The sequence below is a fragment of the Poecilia formosa genome, unplaced genomic scaffold (assembly GCF_000485575.1).
Source record: "Poecilia formosa unplaced genomic scaffold, Poecilia_formosa-5.1.2 Scaffold1, whole genome shotgun sequence".
Classification (NCBI taxonomy): Eukaryota; Metazoa; Chordata; class Actinopteri; order Cyprinodontiformes; family Poeciliidae; genus Poecilia; species Poecilia formosa.
Genome location: NW_006799940.1, coordinates 228,457 through 241,966, shown reverse-complemented (window position 1 = coordinate 241,966; position 13,510 = coordinate 228,457). Strand labels below are relative to the sequence as shown.

At 34.9% G+C, this 13,510-nt stretch overlaps 1 protein-coding gene across 2 annotated transcripts in view; it reads right to left on the bottom strand.

Annotated features, from left to right (window-relative positions):
* Window positions 1–4,741: 4,741 nt before the first annotated feature.
* The window catches only part of scara5 (scavenger receptor class A, member 5 (putative)), a 72,721-nt gene continuing 63,952 nt past the window's right edge, over window positions 4,742–13,510 (bottom strand). For both annotated transcript variants that reach the window (XM_007572676.2, XM_007572752.2), the window contains exons 11-12: window positions 8,057–8,245; window positions 4,742–5,648 (exon numbers count right to left, since the gene is read on the bottom strand). In XM_007572676.2, coding sequence (XP_007572738.1) covers window positions 5,515–5,648; window positions 8,057–8,245 — 323 coding nt within the window. In that variant the 3' untranslated portion in view covers window positions 4,742–5,514. The remainder of the gene's footprint in view (window positions 5,649–8,056; window positions 8,246–13,510) is intronic.

Sequence of the window (13,510 nt, the reverse complement as noted above, 5' to 3'; positions counted from 1 at the left end):
ATCTGGTTGCATCCATTGTTAGCTTGCTCTTTCTACCACCTCCGAGTAGTATTTAGATAAAATTCTGATAAAATTACTTGTTTTAACTGATTTGAACACTTTTAAAGAACTATTTGCACTGTTCTTTAAAAGTGTTCAAATCAGAATTTTGGAAATAAAAAAACTTGCTCCTTCGCCCTTATGTACCTGCTTTACATCCAGCATCATTGGTAGTAGCAAAGTGGGTTCTGGTCTCGACTCACACAACTCTGTTTTTATTTAATGTCTCTCCACACTGCAGAAAACTGCAGCTCAATCTGCTCATTGTGTGAAAGTAGAACCATGTTACTATGAGGAAGAGGAGCAGGAATGTGGCCTGATGACAAATGGACATGGAAGGGAAAGACTGGGACTTTTTCTCCCAGTTCCTTTTCCCCTCGAAGCGAAATGAGATCATGTTTGTTAGCTCTGAAGCCACATGCTGCGGAGAGTATCATAAGGCATTTTATGTTCAGACACCAGAGAAATGGTGATCATTTTACATTAAACAAAGGTGACATCTGGAAACACTTTTATCCATAACTTTATTGTTAGGAAGTAGAAATACATTAATTATACAGGATTCGTGTCTTAAATATACTTTTTATTGTAGTTTGTTATTCTCTAACACATACAGCTGAAGTCCCTTTCTTATGAAAACATGTTCAAATTTAACCCATCTTCATCATTTTTGGATGCTTAGTCAGGTGATTACACCATCTTATTATTTCCATTTATATTTTTAAAAAAGACACGATGAATAAAATCTGAAGTAGACTCACAGTTTTCCAATCTTATTAATGAGATTTTCAAATGTTTCTTTGAATTTTGGGTCCTTTTCCCTTCAGGTCCAGTCAAGTAACTGTTTGTTTTATGGTAATATAAAGTTTCTTCCTCTTACAGCGATGGGTAAGATAGTTCTTTAGGCCTGACTGCAGCTTTGTTGCACGTGCAGCACAAATGCTTTCATGCTCAAACTGTAACACTTTGATGTTTAAAATAAAGAAAACTTCACATAGGACAACTGAAACCATCTCACCAAAGGTCAAGCCTACTAAACACTCTATGCACATAACAATCAGTTGATTTTTCAGCCGTTTCTTTCTGGATCTGCTTGACATGTGGAAACGTTCATGCATGTGATTTTTGGTCAACGAACACTTCCACATGTTTGAGCTCATGATCCAACAAACGGCTTCAACCCTTAAACACATAAACGTCCAGCTCTTCTTCCAGTTCTGACAGCTTTAAGAGCCTGTTTTAAAATTGTTAGAGAAGATAACAGAAATACTTGTTTGAGCAAAATCTCATTGTTCATGTTCCAGCACAAGATGATGTGACACAAGAGACATTTTTATTACTTTTAATAAACTTTTCTACAAACCTTAAAGAAAACACATTTTACTCAAATACTATTTACAAACATACTAAAATTACACATTTAAGTGTTGAAATTTTACTTTATCTTTAAATTTTGCTCAGATTGTATTGATAAAGCAGACTTTTATCAGAGAATGCTGTGAAATTGTTGTTTTTACTCCAAACACACAAAAACAACCAAAATAACTATAAATTAATTTTAGTCTTCCAACCACGATAACAGGATTATTCAAAACCGGTTTCATAAAACCCAAGACATATTTTCACTACTTAGTGTTGTTCTATAAAGTCACCAAAAAAATGTACATTAGTAACATACCTTAAATGTGAACTTAAGTTGTGTCGCTGCTTTTGCAAAGCATTGAATTTTCAAATTCACCAATATGATCTCGTTTTCAGCTCTGAGCTGAATAAAATTATTTTGTTTTTGACATTATCATAACAAAATCTGCAACTGATCTTTAAAAAAAAAATCAGTTGCAAGGTAATTTTTCTAATCAGTGTTGAAATCCATCCCTTTTCACTTTACATCCTTACTTTGTGTTATTGTGGTAAATAAATGAATATCAGTTCCCATTTGTTTCATTAGAAAGTAATGATTGAAATGTTTATTAAAGCACAAATTAACACTATTTGTGCTGCTGGCTTCATAAAAGATTTATTTCTATCACCTGTGCAGGATAAATGACTAATTAGATTAGCATCGATGAAAGATGTAATATTGATGAAAATGTATTTTAAAAAATGTGCAAATCTAAACAGAACTGCTAGAAGCTTTAAAGGCAACATTGCTAATTTGATGATCTCTTCTTTTAAATTTATGTTTACATCTCAAATACTTTTAATGATGCAAGAAGACAGTTTAGTGTTTTTTCTTTCTTTCAAGGATTAGAAACAGTTTAGAAATTCTGTCATGTCAGCTGCTGCATTTCAGATCCAGTTTTATTGCTTCCGCTGCTGAGGAGACACGTTCCTCCTCGCCTCCTTCTGGCTAACATCTAAGAACTAACTAAAGCAATCTGCTGTCTAGCTGATATTATTGCTCCATATTATAAAGTATATAATCCATTTTGTCCTTTAGTCAGCTGCTTTGGAACAAAAATGTTCAGAAATGTGCAAACAAATGTTAGATTTCGTATTTAAATAGCACTGAAGCTAAAGCTAATGTCTATGGTCTTCCTCGCTATTTCGCTTATCGGTTCAGCCAATCAGCGACAAAGAAAATGAAAGGCACTCTCTGATTGGCTGCTTTGCCAACGCCACCCAATAGCGTGTTGAGTAGCCTTATACGTGGGTTTTTCAGCCTCCCAAGCTGCATTTTATTTTGAATATATTTTGTATGCTCAACGAAAAGAAGAATCCACGAATACTAAACGCAAATAGGCCGAGGTCCACTGTATATCGGTTCATTTGTTAAAGCTCTAGGCTTTTTCTTAGAAAAAGGTGATCAAATTATTTAAATTTGGCACTCATATAAAAATGTTGATTGTAAATGTAAAGTAAGTAATTCAATAAGTATAAATATATAACACAAACTAATAACATTTGCTTAAAACACAAAACTGTTAAAAATACATATTGATTGACAGGTATGATGTCATCTGTTACATCTATTTAGTGTTATTTTGATTTTGCGGCATAAACAAGAACAAATGTGGAATATCTGGAGCCACTTGGATTGCTAGGTTTTTTTTAAGCACTTCGGCTGTTTTTAGAAGCAGGTGAGAGCCAAATGGAAGAACAAAACAAAATAGGTCATTTCTAAAAGTGATGTTTGCAAAACAAACACTTTATTTCATCAGTTTGCTACAATTTGCCTCCTGGTGCAGGATCTCTATTTAAAACACAGACTCTGACAAGCAGAGCTGCTGTTCCTGACTGCAACCAGAACAAAAAGTAAAATTAAAATCCAATATTTCATGTCTTGCACACAAACTTTTAAAGAAAAAATGGAGGTATAATATACCTATGGAGCAATGTGAGGTTTTCGAATTTGCCAAATTTCAAGGCGATCAAGAATCAGGTTCAAATTCCTGCATAAGTTTCATTCCAATGAGCTCAAGAACCATGTGGGAGGTGGTCGGTGTTTCGGATTTTCAAGCAGCCATGAAGATAATATCCAACTGAGAGAAATACAAACTGCTGAAGCAGATTACTGTGGTTTGTCTGGAGTGAGAAGTGATGCTGAAGCAAGCCAACGTTTGGCAGATTCACAGACCAACCATTATAAATCAGGCCAGGCAGGCGTCCATCCATCTGTTTATACTCATCTGGTCCTTCTTATTATCATCTGTTAACCGGAGTAACCGTTAACCCTTAAGAGTTTAAAAATGCAGCTGAAATTTAGCGTTAAATGATGATTTGTAAGACATTTATGTACTGGACAGAATATGAAACCCACAATTCTGGATTTAAGGTCTTAGAATAGAAGAAAAAGAACAAATAGTTTCTAAATTTCTTTTATTAATAAAAATCTGTAAACAGCAGTGTACATTTTAATTCACCCCCTGCAACTCCGATACCCCTAAAATAAAGTACTGTGCCACCACTTGCCTTCAGAAGTCACCTAAATTGTAAATACAGTGGGATATTTTTGCAAGGCACTGCATATTAGCAAAAATGTATTCTGTATACACAGCATATGGAGATATTAACTAAATGAGGTTCCACTAAATAAATCCCAGTAAACAGGAGATTAGATCTTAAGAGACTGAAACAAACAAACAGCAAAAACAGTGCAAGTTTCCACATTTTCCTTCCAGGTTTACTTGGATTGTTTTTAAAGTGGTCATGGCTAACAATTTCACAGACTTTGTGAAGGTCTTTGGATATTAGCTGCTATTTGTTACACCAATTTTAAAAAGGTATTTATCCCCTTCACCTGGATTCCACACATGCACTGCAAAAACACAAAATCTTACCAAGTATTTCTGTCTAATTTCTAGTGTAAATATCTTAATACATTTCAAATAAGACAAAACTAACTTACAAGTACCTGTTCAACAAGATATACGAGCTTGATTTAAGTCAATATTTCCTAAATATTTCTGTAAAAATCACAAGTTCTATTGGCAAATTATTCAATGTGTAACATGGGGAAAATGTCTTGTCATATATGAAATAATCTACCAGAGGAAAAAAAGCTTTTTCATCAATATTAAGAAATTATGGACTTAAAAAGCTCCTATATTTTGGTGAAAAGTTGTAAGTTAGTTTTGTCTTATTTTAAGTGTTCTGAGATATTTGAACTGGACCAAAATACTTGCAGAAACTTCTGATCAGCTTAAGACAGTTGATGAAAGGCTTTAATATTATTCTTTTATCCCCCACACATTCTTGTTTCTTTTTTTTAAATAACACACAGCTGTGTTTGTGGTCATAATTATGACCAAATTATGACCACAGATGAGTTAAAAAAGCATCCGGTTTTCATAAAAATATTTAAAATACCTTCAAAAAGCCCGAAAAGCAATTAGGTCAAGACCACTTTAAAAGATAAGATAAATGCCAGCCTTTTTGAAAACTATTATTTTAAATGACCTCAATAAAAACTGAACTGAAAGAAGGAAGATTATCGTTTTTTTTCTCTGCATGCTTTGAGGTTTCTTTTGACCTTCAAACTCTAAGTGTTATAAAGGTTGAAAGGTTAGAAAGTATGTAAATCCGTCACACTCTGTAAAAGCCCTTTGAATATTTTGCTGCAAAGAGCAGCTGCTGGCAAAGGAAAGTTAAATCATTGACAGTCTGTCTTTCCTCAAGAGATTTCATCCTCGTTTTTAGGTGGTTAAACGGTTTGTGAAAGTCCCTCTTCAGTCAAAATGTCCAGAACTGAGACTCAGTTTCTCTTCTTCTTATACGGTGAGCAGAAGGAAGCAAACATTCATGCAATCCGTGCTCTATAAGCGCAGGTCATGAAAAATAACGCTGTCCTTCAGTTTTTGTACTCCTCATAAACCCATAAAAGTACATGAAAAAATAAGTTTTTATCTGGGTAGGTGGCACTTTCTGGAGGTAAGTGAGCAACGATACTGATAAGAAGGCACTCCTTGTGAAAAGTGGTACAAAAAAAGGCCTGGCATGGAGAAAACTCGACACGACAGCGATGATTCTGCATGTTCACATTGCACAGGTTACGCCGGCGTCCTCAACATGGCCGCAGTTCGTTTTGGCCCAGCCAGAAAACTTACACTGGTGGATGGTTTCTTCAGTCCCAGTGCAAGCAACGTCGTCCATCCAGATCACACCAGTACCTGAGTAGAAAGAGCGGAAACAGTGGATCACATTCAGAGATTGTCTGAAAATTCAAGCAAAAGTCAAAAATTAAAGTAAAATAAATAATATCCAATGGGGGGCTCCGCCAGCTAAAAAAATTACTTGTGTTAACTGTAATACACCAATGATAAACATTAGTTCTGCTAACGCTAAAGTGCCAAATTCAACCATTTTTATACCTACATTTGACAAATGTCAAATTATTGTGTTAAATGTGTTTTTGTCAAGAAAAGGAAATATTTTCTTTTTGCTTTTCCTTACATATGCATTTTTGTCAAGAAATGTATACGTTTTGTTTTGTCTTTTTGATGTGGCGATGACAACAGAGCAAACGCTTGTATAAAGAAACGACAAAACAAAACATATACATTTCTTAATGAAAACGCATGTGTGAGGAAAAGGAAAAACAAAAAATACAGATTTCTGCTTTTATTTTTAATTATGTCAGTTTTGGTCCTCCATACAGATTATAATCTACCCAGTATTAAAACACACAGTTCCAGCTGTCAAGCAAGTATTTTGGCTACCTGGTTTTCTCCTGGTCAGAGTTTGGAGGTTTCAAACACCATAAACCTGTGAGCTTTGTGAGTTTTATGTGTGAGAAAAAAGACTAAATCAGTACAGATTTGATAACTTGATGGCGCCATGTGTTGAGTTTCCTTGGGATGGAAATGACGTAAGTTTTTCTGGAAAGTGAATATGGTGCTTCTGCAGGTTGCGAGTGACAGCCCAGCTGTTCTATTAATGCGACCTCCGAGGATTTAGAAATAAACATTTATAGTGCGTTTTTATTTTTTTTCTTGCATGCTGATGTAACTTTTTGTTCACACCAGGTTTGTGTCAGTTCTTCCAGAAAAGAAGTGCTGCGAGGGATTTTTAGGGGAACGCCAGGGGGTGATTTGGGAGATTTGTGTAATGATGCTAAAAGAACGTTGTTGTCAACAGAAAGTCCATCAATCAAACCATATTAGAACCAGGGATTTTCCATAAACACAAATAAAAATTTCTTTAGCACACAAATTCTGGCTGCTCTGCTGACAGACATGTATAATAATTTGTATGTTTCTGAGATTTGGAACAAATCCGTTCATCTTCACATCACTCCATTTCATAAGTACATCTATTAAATTGCTTGTTAACACAAATGGTAAATTAGCCAATCGCCTGTCGGCTACTCAAAGAGTTTAGGTAAATGGTTTGATGACCCAACACCAAAACAAGTCGTTCGCCTTTGTTAGTAAGTTGTTTCTGTGTCGACCAACAGCTGACTCATCAGAAAAATCCCAGAGAAAATGTGATCTTCTGCCTGTGTTAAATTGGATCCAGTTGTTTTCATGCGAAGGGAGTCCCTTGGAAGAAGAAAATGTTTTCTTTCTGGCTTTTTCAGGTCAGCACTCTCTGAACAGACACCCTGGATGATGTAAGGCTAAACGCTGAATGACAGAAAGACAATAGATGTCACCACTGAGACCACGGTGATGACATCTGACTCACATATTCTTTCCATTAAAACTTTAATATTAAAGCCTGATGCATTCAGGGTGCTGGTTAAGTAATACAACTCAACGGCAAAAACAGAAGAGTTCGTAAAAATCAGGGACATGTCTTTTAAAAGATTTCTCCATATGATGTGATTCCCAACATTTTGTCATAAACAATTATATTTTATTGGTATTTTATGAGGTAGACTAACATACGGAAGAAGATTAGGGACACGGAAAATAAATTATTTTGATTTTATTCTCAGAATTCTGACTTTAGACTCAGAATACACTGAAGGTTGTTCTTTTAACAATAAAATGTGTATAATCTACATCTCCTGATGCCCAGGAATCAAAATATCGACTTCTAACACATCTGAACTATTAAATAGATAAGACTTAGAATAAATTCGCTTTAAAAAATATCACATTTAGAACATTTTTATACTTTAATTATGCTTTTATAAACAGTTTAAACATTTAAAAAAACACCTAGCTGGTTTTTGGCATTAAGTTCATGTTTTTTGGTGCCTGGAAAGTGAACTGTTTCAAAGAGGTCCAGATTACTGAGTTAGCTACCGTTACCTAGCAACCCCAGCCAGCCCAGCCCATCACCTAGCAACTCAACTGGAGTTCCAGCAGCAGCTTGGATTTAAAGTGACAGCGGCCCTCAAACAGCTCGTTCTGAAGGGAGCTCAAAATAGGCAGAACAGACTAAAATCTCATTATCTTAGAACAACTTGGGGGAAAAAAACGTAATGAATATGTCTGTATAGCCCAAAGACTAATCCTAATTTTCCATTTTGTACCAGAGTAAAAATTTTGATATATTTCAAGTACAGATTAATCACATTAAAAGTTCAAAAAGCATCAAAAAAAGCACCAGTATTGTTTGCTTTACGTACCCTGTCCAAAACGGCCAGTCTTATGGACCTCCAATGCTCCTCTGTATCCCAGCATCCTACAGACGACGTCTCCGTCCTTTTTGTCCCAGACGTCGTCACACACCGTCCCCCATCGGCGCTCGTGAAGCACCTCCACGCGACCCTCATGGGGTCCCGACCCGTTCACCAAACGCACCAGAGCCTCCTGGACTGCAGAACAACGCGCACACAAACAGATGTTGTAAAAATCTGCAGTTGTTTCTCTGCTGCTCCAGATATGCATCCTAATTGCAGACAGTCAATGTTATTCATGCCAGTGATTCTGTATTGAAAACCTTTTTGCATTTGCTGGCTTTGAGCTCACAGATTATTTTATTTATTGGGTTTATGAGTTTAATCAAGTTGTTAATCAAACCAATATGAAACAATGAGATAAAGATAATGACGCATAAAGAACATATTTTTCTGTCAACTAAAGACATTCTGTTTTCCAAAAACAGCAATAAATAAAATTTGTTCTGTTTTTCTTTTTCTCTTTTTGCTTCTCTTTTCATTAAATTCAGGATGACAAGTTTTGTACTGGGAGTATTTTTTTCTTTGACACATGTCAAAATCTGTCAGTAATTGTTAAAAACCTTCTCTTTGTGAAGGTTTTTAAAATTCATATTTTCTTCTCAATCTGTAAGCATTTAAAAATTAAATATGTAAGCTAGGAAAATAATTCAGGAAATATATTTCTCTATAACAAGAAACTTTAAAGAAACCTTTGAAAACCGAAGAAATCAAAGTAAATGGTAGGAATTTAAAGCATAACAGAAAATGCACATTAAATGTTTCCTAGCAGGTTCTTGGAATGAGAAAGTTTCTTTTCTTAACAAGATAAGTTTCATAAATAAATATAATTCTCTGACAGATTACAATTTTCAATACATTACAACACTTGAACATCCTAAAGGACATTTCTGTTTTCCAACTTTCTCAATTTAAAGAGAAAATATTTTGGTTTTAGCAAGATATAAATCTCAGTATAAAGCAGTGGTGTCCACATTTTTTTGCATTACAAGGAACAAAACTGGCAAATTTAAACTACTGGCCATCCACAAAATAAAAAAAAAAATAACTTATTGTATTACCTAAACTATTTCTTTATGAAATTTTTAAATCATTAAAGATCTAAAACATAACCAGGGATTGGGGCTGCTGCTTTCTTAAGAGAAAACAGATAATTTCCATCAGTTGTTTTCTATTTCATTGAATTGCAAGATTAGAAATAATATAACAGCAGATTTCAATTTCTTGAAAACAGAATAAAAAATAAAAACATTTTAATTGATGCTTTTCATCCAACCTGAAGGTGGAGAGAGTTTGAAAAAACTGTCAGAAAATATCCTACAAAGTAGATTTTTCAGAATAGCTTCTGAGACAGACATTTCTGTCTTTTTCTTCCTCTATAAAACCCCAACAAAATACATTAAATTTTGAGCATGTGATGTGACAAATTGTGGCTTGGATACTTTTACAAAACGTGTGTTGATGGTGTTAGAATTTGCTGTGTGGATCTAAATCAGGAATTTGTGAAACTATGCACAGCTGTACTCATATAGTTGACTTGATTTAGTGTGGAGAGGAAATGAGAAAGTGAGGTAAACAGTCACACACACACGAACAAACACACAGTTTCATCATTACAGGATGTTCATCATTGAATCTGCTGACAAAGTGCTGCAGAGGAAAGTCAGACGCTCCACAGACACGAGTCCCATCAGACCATCATAAATTCGTTTATCTCTCATTATTCTGCCAAATACTCAACAATCACCAGGCCATCATCATTTAATATCTACCACAGCTTTATGCTGTTGTATTTGCAGCATTTACTTGTTTTGTGTTACTTCCAGCACCAAGAAAATATGAGCAGAAATTAAATCCGTCATTACATCTCTAAAAAGGAACTAAAAATAGGCGGAGTCAGTCGCAGAAATCGAACTCCGATCAGCCTAAAATCCTCGGTCTCGGTTCGGTTGAAGTGAACTCTGGTGCAGTTTGAATAAATACCAAGCGGATTGGAGACTGCTTCAAAAGAAGGAAGTGGACTGTTCTGCATGGCATTCTGGGTAAATACTACCAAAACAAACATGCTAGCCCAGTGTTAGCGGGAGAAATGACTCGTGGAAATGAATCTTACAACTGTTTAAATCTGATGCTACTCCATCTTTGTTTACATTTTGTGAAGAAATGTCTCTGTTTCTTCAGTAGTTCTTGGTGTAGCGCCCCCACAGGCAAGGAGGGGAACAGATTTTTTAATTAGTTTGGCTCGTTTGATAGTGCAGAGTGAAAGCAAACTGCAGCAGCTGAAAATGTAACAAATGTTTCAATTTAAGTCCCCAATAAAACCAAATGGACTGGACTATCAGGTGTGAAAACATCAGAGAAATCCAAGTACATAGTAGGAATTTAAAATACAATAGAAAATACATGTCAATATTTCCAAGCAGCTTCTTTTTGTGAAATATTTAAACCTATTCTCTGCACAATCCACTATATTGTGATATTTAAGAATATCAAATCTTTCTTCTGTTAAACTTGCAACAACATGCCCCAGGAGAATAAAATAACATCAAAATATGCTGAAATCAGGAGGAAAATCATAACCTGGCCATCATAACAGAGCACGAGAATACATACATCAGCAAAGCATTCAAAAAACCACGGCAGAATGAACATAAAACCAGTTGGTCATAACATTTACTGTAGCCATGATGGAAAACAGACGTAGGAGATTTAATCTTAAAAAATAAATACTTCTGAAAGCAATTATACCAAGAAAAAAATATATAAAATCTGCAGACCAACAGCACGCATGTTCACCTCGAAGCCCAAATAAAACTTCGCCATAAAACACTAATTTAGACACAACAAGCTTCACAACTTCGTCTGAATAACGAGGGATTTCATGGGATGTAAAAAATGTTTTTGCTCAGGAAAGGCTTGCTGAGCGCGCTCCAAGTGCTGATGGTCGTCCAGAGTGCTTTAAGCCCCAGAGGCCCGGCGAGCTGCAGCGAGCAGAACCAGGATAATGCCAGAGCATGCAGGAATCGCATATTACTAATGTTTATCTGGCATGCTGCAGGAGTTTGGGCTGGACGGGACTAAACGGCTTCAGGAGAACAGCTAACTACCTCCATCTGCTCATAAAGTCGTGTTTTATTCAGAGTTCCTTTAAAGTTTCATCTTCAGTGAATCGTCTTTCCGTTTGTGGCGCTGAGGCTGCTTTTAATGCGACATTTGACAACTTTTCCGCTTTAAAACATCACTTTGGGATAACTCTAAAGTGAAATGTATTAGTTTTACTGAGAGATTCAGTTTGAACACGACCTGCTGCCAACAACAGACGAAAACTGTATTAAAGTAGGAGCAGCAATACTTTAACATATTTTTACTCAAGTAAGAGTAAAAAGTAGTCGTTCAAGTAATTAGTCAAGCAACAGTTAAAATGCCTGATTTAATATTTAAAAATAATGTTATCAGACAGACAAAAAAGCAACATTATGTCTAAATTATGATATTTAAAAGAATACAATTTTTTAAAATTAATACAAATGAATAAGATTACTTAATAGATCCAGACAGCACTTTTCCAAACCTTAAGAAATCTATGAAACTAATACTTACAGTTGGTAATGCAAATATACTGTATGCCACACCAATGGTGTCCAAAGTGCGGCGCGCGGGCCGTTTGTGGCCCTTAGTCTGATTGTTTTGTGCCCCCCCCAACGGCGGTTGAATGAACTTTATATTTTTAATCAGGATAAAAATATTTTGTACATAATGTTGAGTACGACACAAAGTATTCATCTTTTTACAACCAAACTTTTACAGTAAGTAGAATCACGTTTATCCAGACACTTTGACTGAAAAGCTGATGTAAATAAGCTTTTTTTTTTATTCATTAAATTCGGCTAAATGTAGCAAGTGTTTTTTTTTATTTTTAAAGAAAGTAACTCAAATCCTCCTTTTAAAACTGAGATTAAATTTGTTAAAGCAAGCCTACAAGAATTTGAAAACTAGACAACTTTTATTTAATACAGCAAACTTGCAAAATTGCAAAATCCTTTTTAAACTTTGGAAATAGGATAAATAACATAAAAATAAGTACACAAAAAATATCTGATTACTTTATTTGCTTGATGTTATGAAAATAATACTCAAGTAAAAGTAAAAAGATTGTCGTAAAACTACTGCCAGAAGAACATTTTCTCCAACAACTGTAAATGTAAATACTTCTCCGCTGTTCAAACAGTTGATTAAACATTAAATCCACTCGTCATAACATGAAACCGCTGAGATCAGTTATCAATCTGCCAGACTCTTCTGTGAAATGTCAGCTGTCAAGGAAAAAATCACCAAGTTTGAAGCTCAAAATGCAAAGCAAAAATGAGTGTTTTGTTCCTCACAGGGGGAGTAAATCCTTTCAAGAAGAAATATTGGGCTTCAGTCTCTGTTTCTAATGTTTGTTAACTTTATTCTGCGATTCAAACGCGCTCCTACGTGTCTCTTTTAAAGTAATCCAATCAGCCTCTGGGAAATTTCAGGGAGATTCGTACATCATGAAACGATTACCATGTGTTTACCGACTCCTTAAGCCAATATTTAAGAACTTAATATGAAGCAGAGCTTTATTTCCATGGTTGAGTAACAAACAATAACAAGGTTAGCAATCTGCAGCTTTAAGAAGTACCACTTCCTCCTCTTCAAACATTTGTGCAGAAATTGTTTTAAAAACACGTTTAAAAGCTTCACATTAGACGTCTTAGAGTCTAATGTAAACTGCAGAAATTGAATTTATATACAATAGTTCACAAAACTATACAGATCAGGTCTCTGTAATGTACAAAGTGAGGCTCTGGTAGATCACAAATCAAAACTTTTTTACATTATTCTGGATAATTCAACTGAAAAAGAGTGTGATTTGTTTGAAGCATAAATAAAAAAAATCTAATTATTTATAAAAAGAGAAGAAATCAGGCAGGTGAAGCTTTAGGACAGAGAGAAGGAATGACTGGAAAATATGTAGAATAATGAGGATATTGCAGCATTTCTCCAAATTTTATGAAAAGTGCTTTCTAGTATTATAAGAGAACACAGTTATTAGTAAAAACATAGTTTTACTTTTCTAAAAAACTTTCTGTGATTAAATGGAAAGGTAAAATAGCTTCTTGAGACAGATTGAAAAACAACATAAAAACTTTTAGCTTCTTTTTCCTACTTATTGATTGTCTGCAAAGTTAAGAAATAATTTTATTTAAAAACTGATTCCAAATACCCACAAACCAACACATTTTTATGGTGAAAAAGACGTACAAACAATAAAAACAGCCACAGTGAAAGAAGGAGTTCGTGGAGAATCTAAAACTCAGAAATCTGAGATGGAGATTTTTAAAAATCCTGGTTTGAGGGACTGAGGTTTTCAGCAGC